Source organism: Augochlora pura, chromosome 3 (assembly GCF_028453695.1).
Source record: "Augochlora pura isolate Apur16 chromosome 3, APUR_v2.2.1, whole genome shotgun sequence".
In the NCBI taxonomy this organism is placed as follows: Eukaryota; Metazoa; Arthropoda; class Insecta; order Hymenoptera; family Halictidae; genus Augochlora; species Augochlora pura.
In genome coordinates, this window is record NC_135774.1 from 12,236,610 (window position 1) to 12,247,055 (window position 10,446).

The 10,446-nt window shown below is 47.0% G+C and overlaps 1 protein-coding gene across 1 annotated transcript in view; it reads right to left on the reverse strand.

The window, feature by feature from the left end:
• The window catches only part of LOC144467944 (uncharacterized), a 33,963-nt gene extending 23,727 nt beyond the window's left edge, over positions 1 to 10,236 (reverse strand). Inside the window, exons 1-2 of the mRNA XM_078176971.1 lie at positions 9,534 to 10,236; positions 5,562 to 5,660 (exon numbers count right to left, since the gene is read on the reverse strand). Coding sequence (XP_078033097.1) covers positions 5,562 to 5,660; positions 9,534 to 9,735 — 301 coding nt within the window. The 5' untranslated portion in view covers positions 9,736 to 10,236. The remainder of the gene's footprint in view (positions 1 to 5,561; positions 5,661 to 9,533) is intronic.
• Between the last annotated feature and the right edge of the window lie 210 nt (positions 10,237 to 10,446).

Below are 10,446 nucleotides of genomic sequence, written 5' to 3' on the forward strand. Positions count from 1 at the left end.
GGCGAAGGGGTCTGCGCGCACCCTCGGACGAGCGATATCAATCGAACGATCGCTGGATGCACGGTGTACCACCCAGTATATTATATTTATAATCCGTGCGCGTGACACGCGGTCACGTGCCCGCCTGTATAATGCACCGGTGCCGGTTAATCGCATTTAAAGCTCGCCACGATCCCCGACGGAAGGGCCCGATTATTATCGTGTCTCCTGGCGGCTTTGCAATCGAATCAAAATACGACAGGAGTTCTCGCTGGAGTGCCCTAATGTAATGAGAAACGCCCGCGAACGCGTCGGCCGGCAAAAAGAAGCACGGCAGCGCGAGTGAAGTTACGGCCCTCGAGGAAAGTAATTGTTAATTGAGGGGAGCCGATCGGAAACGAGCCGCGAAGAAATTTTAATCTTACGGGACCGAGCTGAGTTTTGAACCCCTTGGTACCTAACCTGTTCCTAGCGTGATAGAGAGAAACCTGGTAGCTACGGAATTTTAATCTCTTGCGACGGGGTTTTCGAATCCTTATTACCTAGGTTATTCTACTAGTTATTCTAATAGATTTGTAGATACAATAGTACGATTAAAAATTGGAATTAAAACTTAGAATAGAAAATTAAAAGTTTTGGTCTTTATATTAGTTTCTATTATTAAAAAAAAGGTAGATAGGGTTAAAAGACTGAGCTGTATATCGAAAAATGAAAATCTTCTCCCAAGGGGTTGAAAACTCATCTTTGTCCTAAAGGAGTCAAAAAATCAATTTTCAACGCCTTCAAATTTTCACTTTCATTTTTCGAAACACGGTTCAGTCTTCCAACTCCATACTATCTACCATCTTCTAAAATAATAGAAAATAACATAAGGGGTAAAAATTTTAATTTTCTGAACCTCTTAGTACGTAGCTTCTTCCAAAACAATATACAAAAAATTAAAGAGTAAGGAAATTCCCAATTTTCGGCGACAAGGAAGGGAATCTGTTTCCCAGATTTACGATCTAATATCGTAAACGTTTGTTGGATAAGTTATCAGGTAGTCGAGCCCATTGCGAATGCGGTTTTCGATGCTCATAACACGTCGGGCATCAATAATACAAAGTCACGCGAACGAGCCGCACGAGCATTCTTTTTTTCTCGCGGTGCAGTAGATTAAAGATTGCGCGGAGCACGTGACGATTAGATGCACGTCTATCACTTCAAGTATAAATCTGTCAGCGGTCGTACATTTTATCGGTGTAGATAGGAGCAGCACAGATGGTAATCGATCGAAGAATGTTAATACTCTGCTTCCCTGATAGACGGATTCGAACTTGCACATTGAACAATAATGTTTTTCATTATCGGCCTGCCCGGAATTGAGAGAAAATCGGGATCGTCGCGTTGTTTTAATTACAAGGGACGTTTGTTAAAAAAAAAAAATGATAAGACCGTGGCTGATAACGGGGCGATATGTATCTGAGAGCAAACAGACACAGTTCCTTTTGTAACGCGTTAACATTACAATTATGATAAAGAGCTCTCGATCAGATTCCTCGAGTGTTCAAATACTTGTAGACGCTAGTGCAAATACAGTGATCAAACCCTTCCCGGCGCATGCAACTGTTTACTCCGTTAAGTGATGTAAGACACTCGAAAGAACAATAGATGCAGGCCAAGATATTGAATCAGCTAAACTTTCTCAATGGCGAGAACAGCTAAAAGTGCGCTCAGATTGTTCCAATCAATATTTCCACGTGTTCAAACGTCTCACGGATGAAACTAGTTCTTTACAGATGAGAACGACTGCCTAAATCAACCGCGACGAAGCGGAGAATTAGATCAAGTTTTTGTAAGCCCTTCTCCAACCACAAGTTAAGCCCAGTCCATTTTTAACGAATCCTGTACGACTCAACTATCCACATACTATTAATTCCATATTCAACCCTTATACTTGATTGACTAAAAACTCGATACAACAAAGGAACAAACAATTTACAGATCCCTCCTTAAAAATGATCCACATCTTTCAAAAATAACCGAAATCATCGCCAAATGAAAATCGTGTCGAACCGTCTTAGGGGATGAACGTCGCAGAAGCCTTCCGATAAAAAGAAACGAACAAATATCTTTTCCCGCGTCGGTCAAAGGAGTTTCTGCGTGAAACGCAGTAGCGCAGAGCCTTGAATGAAACCGGGTTGAAGGAGAGGCGAAAAGGTGGCATGGTGGCGAAACAGAAAAGAAAAAGGTGGAGGAAGTCCGGACAGATGTGTAACTCGGAGCGACATAGGAAGAACTGCTTACGCAAATGCCACGTCTGGCCCCGCTGCGTTGGAATGCGGTAAAAACCGTCGGTGCAAACCGGCGTGAAAAAGCATCGCCATTCGGTGCCGACCGTCCGGCAGATGGGTTACTTTGGTCCGGGTTCGGCATTGCTTGCACACGACGATGCGTTTCGCGTCGTACACACGCGTCGTACTCACGTGAGCGTACATCTGGAGAGCCTCATGGACGCGATTCGCTCCTCGCGTTTCCAACGTTCGGATCGCGAGCCCGAAGAAACCTCGCCGAAAAAAATATCGCCGAGAACCGGCGCGTCTCTCTCGGGGTTGTTATTTTATGTGAACGGAAGCCATCGGTGTTTTGTTATGTGGGGCACCGGGCTCCTACAATTTTCATTCGCAGCTTAACACTTTGTTTACCGCTTCTCTATTAGCCCTTTTACACCTAAAGCCATTTTCATCCAAATGCCGAAATACGTTTTACAATGTTTATATTTTATGGGGTTTAAAGCAAGTTATACATAGGGTGTAAAGTTTATTTTGCAATGTGGTAATTTTTTATTACTACCTGTATGTAAAAGATGCTTGATCATTTTTATTCGATTTTTATTCGAAGAAGTTATTCTAAATAATTTGTCAGATTACATTGTTATTTCTGTACATTGAATTTGCAAAACGTTCTTAAATGTTGTTTTTTAATTTTAAAATAATTATTACAAGACTGTCAGCAAATAGAATGCCCGGTTGAATCTTTGATGAATGATATATATTGAGGAATTTTTTTTGAGACGCAAAGTTATGCTACAACATCTAGCCTAAACGATGTTAATAACATCAATACACATCGAATAGAGAATATAATCATGTATTAAAATCTACGCTATAAATCTACCAAAAAGGGCTGCCCAGAAAAATCGCAGAAAAAGAAGTTGCGTGAAAACTCGACTAGATTAAGCGAGTATTGATTCAGTTATGGTTCCGGGGACGGAACGAAACAGTGTTCAACTGGTTAGCAGTGTATGGCACACTGCAATTCGCCGAACGACGTCGTGCAAGCCGGATTTGCCTGGAAGTAGCAAGACAATTTGCCGAGACGCAACGATGGATCCGCAAGTAGCATCAAGGAGGCGACTCGTGACAAGGGATGACAATGACGGCGATGCCGAAGATGCTTGTGGACGTGGATTAATAAAGGAAGGCCAAGCCGGGGGAACAATTAGATCGAGTTAACGGGCAACTTTAATCTTCTGTCGTCCGTCAGTCGTTTACTGCGTAGCGATCTGCCGCTATTAAAGCCGTTACACGCTTCACCGTTCGGGCCCCCTTCCGTCCTGCCTTGCCCGACGAAAGAAATGTCTGACAACTTGCGCCTCAAAGGCGGCACCGACCGATGTGGGTGTGTTTTCAAAAACAGATTTTTCATCCGCCCGTCACTACCCATTTAAACCTAATCCGCGCCCGCGACGTTCCTCTCTGGTAAAGAGGATCCTGCATCGATCGACGGAGGGTCGTCGCATTGTGGCCGATCTGCTGGGCCACCATATTAATGCGTCACTTTCACTATCGATCACTGTCCCGTTCATAGGGAATTTGTAATTGAAGACAGATTTATTAGATGGATCGAGGATCGGTGTTAATTGTTTAATCTTGTAATCCTCGTAAGGAATTTTTACGGTAGGGTTTTCTTTTCTCCATGTTTTCTACTTGCATCAATTTTAAAATAAATTATCCAAGCTACTTGTTTCTTCTATCGCATCTTTTTATCTTATCACTAGCCTTAATTTTTCTTTGCGTTATTTTACAATTATTGTGACACAGGGATCTTTCTCTAACAAATTAATAAACCATTATAAGAAGTTTTGATCTAGAAGATCCAGTTTAACTGGTTACAAATAAGATTCCAGCGATGTTACTGCACCTAGTAGCTCTTATTAGTCAATATTAATTGCTTAATTGCAAATCTTCAGCAAGAGGATGCCTCGAATAATTACCGTACCGCGTTGTATCTATAAGTCACTCAATACCAATCGTTCAATTAAAAATCTTCGGGATACTAACAACGCTACAATTTTATTCGCCGTGTTATTATTCGTTTATGAAAGATTCGAGCAGCCTAGTTGACTGAACGATGAACAACTGTCAACTAGAACATTTTGCGCGAATGTAGCAATCGCTGTTAGGAGACACGAGGAGAGGTGAGTAGAATCAAGGTGGTCCTCAGGAGCGAAGGGTTGGTTTCGTGTAGAAGCCATCGTGATTGACCGGTCGCGAAGAAGCCATCGTGATTGACCGGTCGCGAAGAAGCCCAGGCAAGGCTGGGAGGACTTAGGGTAGCCGGTTGGCCTGCTATAGGTGGACGTGACAGCAAATGAATGGCCACGTGCACTCGGAAGGAGTCGGAAGAGGTCGGTGTGTATGCGCGACCGTTTAACATGACAAGATGTTACTAATTCAGGGTAGGTAGAACTGAGAGGCCGACCGTCGTACAAGCACAAAGGGGCCGACGGTACCGCGGCCGAATCCCTGTACCGCGCCTCTAATCTGCTCCAATTGGGACGGTAGGAGTTAGAAGGGCCGATGTCCCTCCGCGGAATGACGCGTGCTACCATTTATCCCAATCATCGGACGACCGGTCGTTCTTAACGATCGACAAATAAAAACTACTCTCGTCATCCGGGCTGAGGAGGAAGCCGAACGGCGCGCAGCACGGCCGCGCTCGTCTACACCTTTCGATGACCGGTTCCGACTTTGACGTATTAAAACACCATTAGCAACTAGAATTCGTAATTTCCTGCGCCGGCCCGGTGTCTCCGCGTCCCATCGGGCTGGAGCTAATATTCTTTTATTCTGACGGGATTAAGTATCTGGACACTATCTAATTGATGATTGTCACCGGTCGCTTTCGAGCTAAAAGGCTAAAAGTCTTCGACCCTAATCGCTACGGTTTCTTTTTTAAGGCGACTTGAGACTTGTAATTTACGTCTATTAATCGCTCGGACATTTTTATAGACGCCGTCGGAAATGCTGCTTTACGGATTTGATGCTTGCGTTAACCCTTCGAGGACGATGTCGATATAACGATGACGTCAGAACCGTGTATCTGGTTCAAGAAGTTGCGAACGTATGATTTGAATCACAAAAGAGCAGGATATAGTGTATATCTTATTGTATAATTTATGCTTTAGAGCATCCCCTCCGCAAGGAATTAGAAGACCACCGATTTTGAATATTATCATTCGGTGCTGCTAGCTTCAAGATAAAGTAATTTAACGAATCTAATGATCAACAAATAACATTCAATCATGAATTAAAACTCACCTGAGTGACTCTTAGGCAAAGACGGCAGGCTGGTGACATCCGCAGCGTTTCCGAAGGGGGCCCACAGTCTGGGGAACATTAAACGAACGTTGCAGCCACCTGGAACCAGAAAAGCGCGGCTCAAAACGATCCATAAAGATAGCAAGAAGTCCTCTACGTCGAGTTACACGCTGAAAAGATCGAGCGATATTTCCGAATCATTCATGCGTCATTATTCGCGTCGGCGGAGCAGCCGCTAACGCGAAAGCGACGTCTCAAGCCGCACGAAATTTGGTATTCCTGTTCCGTGCGAGAGATCAACCCCTCGACAAGAGCGTCTTTATTAGAAAGAAGGGAGACCCTTCTCTATTTATCAACCTTGGCCCGGCCATTACTCGCTCTCTTTCTGTCTGTGCATTCCTATCGACGGCACCCGCCATTCGTTTCACCGGGTCTCTTTGATCGACTCGGAATTCGAGCTGACTGGAACCTTGCGAAGAAAGCGAATCAAAGTGTACGCCGACCTGAATTCCCCTAGGTACTCGTTCCGAAGCAGGTACGAGGGATGGATAACATTAGAATGTTCAGGAAATGTTTTTAAAACGTTCATAATAGCATTTAGAAGCGATACATTGAAGCGAATGATAACAGATATCTCGCTGATGTTGAACGCTCTGCGTAGGCGTGGCTAATCTGCTCTTGCCTTTGAGTGGACCCTACAGAACAATGTATGTCCATATCCTGTCCAGAGTTCGTATTTTGTAACAATTTAACTTTAAAAGCCATAACTGCATCCTACTTTGTATCGTTAAATTTTGGTTAGGCTAAAAGCTCCGAGTAGGCGTCGCTAAGCTGCACCTACTCTTGATGTAGTCACAATAATACCTCGGAATTTAATTCATGTCTGATTCAGACGCGTAAACATTCTCAAAATATCTACCCCGAAAAAAGAGAGTGACTCTACTTTGAATTGTTATCTTATCATTAAATTATCAAGAAGCCTAGGTCAGGTACGATCTAAATGATATCATTCTTTTGATTAAACAAGCAACGACACACAAGAGTAGGAGGACGGGGATAAAGGATCCTGTATCTTAATTTATTCCTGTAGAATGATTCGAGTAGGCGTGGTTTCGCTACTTCGTCTCCCGAGTAGGCGTGGCTAAGCTGCTCCAGATTTCGCCTGGGCCAAGACGGTGCCCTTAGGAAACAACCCGCGGCCCCGGGTATCTGAAATGATGCACGATGACGTTTCCACCGATCTTGTTAGCCTTATCGGACATCGGAGTCGCGTTTCTCGGAATCGGCGAGCTCCGACCGATTAAAATCGATCGTATCGAGCTGGTTTCGTGAGAAGAAAAAACCCGGGAGACGAAGAAAAAGGAACGAAGAAATGAAATCCGTAATCCGGGCAATATAGGACCGGCAGGGATAATCTGAGATAGCGGACGGAGATTAGCGCGCCACGCCGCAAAGGCTATCTCATTCTCGCAGGATTATCAGAAATAAATCATATTTTCCTATAAAGCGAGCACACCACGCGGCCGAGATAAGATGACCAGGCGGTTCGGTGTAACAACATCGATACCACCGGCCCGTGTGTACACACCGTGCAGGTAATGCGTGTTTGTTGCCGTGGAACATCGACGATATCGGCGTTTGCCCGCGCGACGCTTATCCTGGCGCGTCTCTCTTTCGCGGCTATCTTTCTGGTCGTAAATCTATAAACGGTAAATCCTACAGCGTGATTTCCGCCAGGAACATCGCGGCCAATTTCCCAGGACACCTGCCAGGTAACGGTACCCCCGGCGTCCGCCGGTGCCCGGGGCAGACCGGGCACGCTCGAGATTAGCGCCGCACTCGCCCGCGTCTCGGTGTTGCGAAGTTAATCCGGCCCGTTTATTGCGAGAAGGACAAAAGCCGGGGGTAACCAACCCCCGCGTTGACGACCAACCGCAAAGCAAAGAAGGCGAATTATCAAACGGCGGAGGAGAAAAACGTTGCCCCGGTACACACAGGGACCGGTTCGCGTTTCGGGAAACATCGCCGCCGCTTAAACCGGAGATAATAAATTACAGCTTGAATTACCCGCGACTCGCCACACGTATTACTTTCTCATTGTTACTTTGGCGCGGGACGTAAAATATATAAAACCACTTGCGGAAACGTCAATCAAATGAAATATGAAGCATGAGAATCGGCATGATTGTTGCCTTGAGTCTCAATCATTTAGCGTAAACCGTGCAATTGTCGCGGAGAGAATGAAGGAAACTCCGTTAGAGGAACGTGCCGGAATATTTCCAAACAATATTTCCCTTGCGGAAATGTCAATCAGACAGCGTATAAATTAGAAATTAGCATGCGAGTTTCTTTGTTGCTGTCACCCTCTGTTTTAGAGTTGCACTCCGCAGTGTGATTCTCGCGGAAAGCGCGAGCGAAAGGAAGTTTCATCGCCCTCGGGAAGAGCCGCTAAGCACGGCCGCCCTAAGAAGCCGCCCTTTAACCCTCTCCTGCCCGTCACCTGGCAATTATCGGTTAAATCATTTAGGTCGATCCAGGTCGACTCGACGCGGCGGGCTGATATTATTGCGTTAGCTATTAGCCCGATTAGCAGCATTAGTATAGGCAGCCGTCTAATGCCGTTTCATCCCCTCTCACCTGTTGAACGGCGTCGGCCGTGCGCCCGTTTACGCACCTGCACGCACCCACGCGAATACACGCGAGGATCGCGGAAGCCGTCGAACGACTTGTGTCTCCGGGAGCGCGTGTGTGCGTTTCACGCGGGCTGCTCGCCACGCAGGACCAGAGGAGCGTTAGCTTCGGTGGTGTTCGGGGGCCGATCGGTGGTGCAACGGAGCGCACTCACACGAGCGCGCGCGCGCGGGCGCGCGTCCGCACGCAGGTGTCTGCTGCGCGAATTCAAGGGCGTGAACGGTGCAAGCGCGGTGCAGGGATAATAGCCAGGTAATAGATAGCATGATGACAGGCGACAACGGGATGAATGTCAGGGGGCGAGACGCGAATACGCGCGGGGGATGCAGAAACGATCGGGTTTGATGCGGTCGGGGAAATGGGATTCTGGACCGGTGCATTTCATCGGCGCATCCACCGAATCGAAACTGCATTCTCCTCTTTCGATCCTCGCGTGTTTATCGGGGAATTTTGAGAAGTAAATTGTGCTGCGATTGATACGTCATTCTAGAAAAGATGCGGCGCTTAATATCCTCGCAATGATTAGTTTACGATGGACTAGGGTTAATTGAACTTGCCCGAACTTCTGAGTCAGATTTGTGCAGCTATGGCCTTCGGTTTAATAATTACTTCCTAGTATCTTTGATCGAGGTCGCTTCGCCTCAGGAGATGATCTCATTGAGGCGTTCGATCAATTGCGCTAAGCTACCGGTTTTTCCGTAATAAGAACTGCGGCTTTCGTGCGTCTATTGCGGATTCTGTTTCGTTGGAAATTGTCTGAATCACTGCCTACAAGCAGCATAATGAAGAAAACTATACTGCTCGAGCAAAACATTGCATGCTGATCTGCAATATCTTAATATTCTAACGACTTTGTTGCATTCTACACAAGTTTAACTATTCGCTTTTAAATAATACCCTAAAATGGATGATCCGACTCTACATAATTCATTGATTTACATACGAATAATTGTTAAAACATTGACGATAGTATTATCTCATGAGCACAAAGATTTGTCAGAACTGACGTTTCAACCCAGAGCCATTCATCCAAAATTACTGACGAATATATCCGTCAAAAAGAATAGGATACAGGTTCCACCCGTAATCAATACTGTCACTAAAGGGCGATCCTAATCCCCATGTGAAATTACCGTTGCGCTTTGCGCGCATATCAGCGACAGCTAAAATCCTGGCCGTTTGACAGGTGCTATCAGTGACGTAACTGCGATTTCAAATCACACGATCTAATTCGTCGACGGTGGCAGAGACAACCGTCCGAAATATCAGAACGACGCTTACCTTCGGCTTCGACGGGCAGCTGGGGGCTCTCCTGCAGATTCTCGTTGTTATTCGCTTCCGGGGACAGGGTTTGCTGGTGCACGAGCGCGGACGCCTGCTTCGGCTTGACGACCCGAAAAGCGGACGCCTCGGCGACACCCCTTCGCGAAAAGTCCAGAGGACCCACCCCCACAGGCGAGTGCTGCTGCTGCACTTCCATCATCGTGGTTCTCGCGGTCCTTTCGGTCACTGTGTCTTAAAACAATCCCGCGCACACTGTGCACGACATCCGCCCACCTGATCCGAGGAGCGTCTTTTCACCACCACGACTGTCGTGCCTCAGTAAACCATTCACCCTTATTCGCCAGCGAACGTGAACAAAAATACACCTGGATCTCCGGTCCTCCGTAGTCTCTGTCACTGACACTGTTCCTGCTCAATGCCAGGTCTTCATCCCTTTCCATGAAGATCGGCGTCCGGCCTCCACCTGTCGACCCCTCTCGCGAGCCAAAGACGACTACGGATAGACGTCTCCTCGAGTTCTGCTGCGGCACGGCGATTCACCGTTCGTATATCAGAGGTGCGCGCGTGTCTGTCGTGGAATTCGGATCCGGCTGTCGGTGGACACTGATTTCCGTGCGGCCCATCGGCCGGACAGGTCAGGAACGGCGAGCACCGTCACCCGGGGATGTGAGAGACGTTATAGCGGGTGCCTCGACGCCGACTGCTGTTAACGGGTCTGATAGCGGAGGAACTCCCATGCGATGACGGCCGAAAGTCGCGAGTTAGGCTGCGAGACAGAGAGGGGGCAGAACACGCACACACCGGCAACGCGCCGCGCCGCGACGCGTCCGTCGGAGCCCCGGGAAAGTGGGAACGAGACCGAGCGAGCAGCAACACCCACACAGACGTCGGATGCACGCCGGGATTTTCG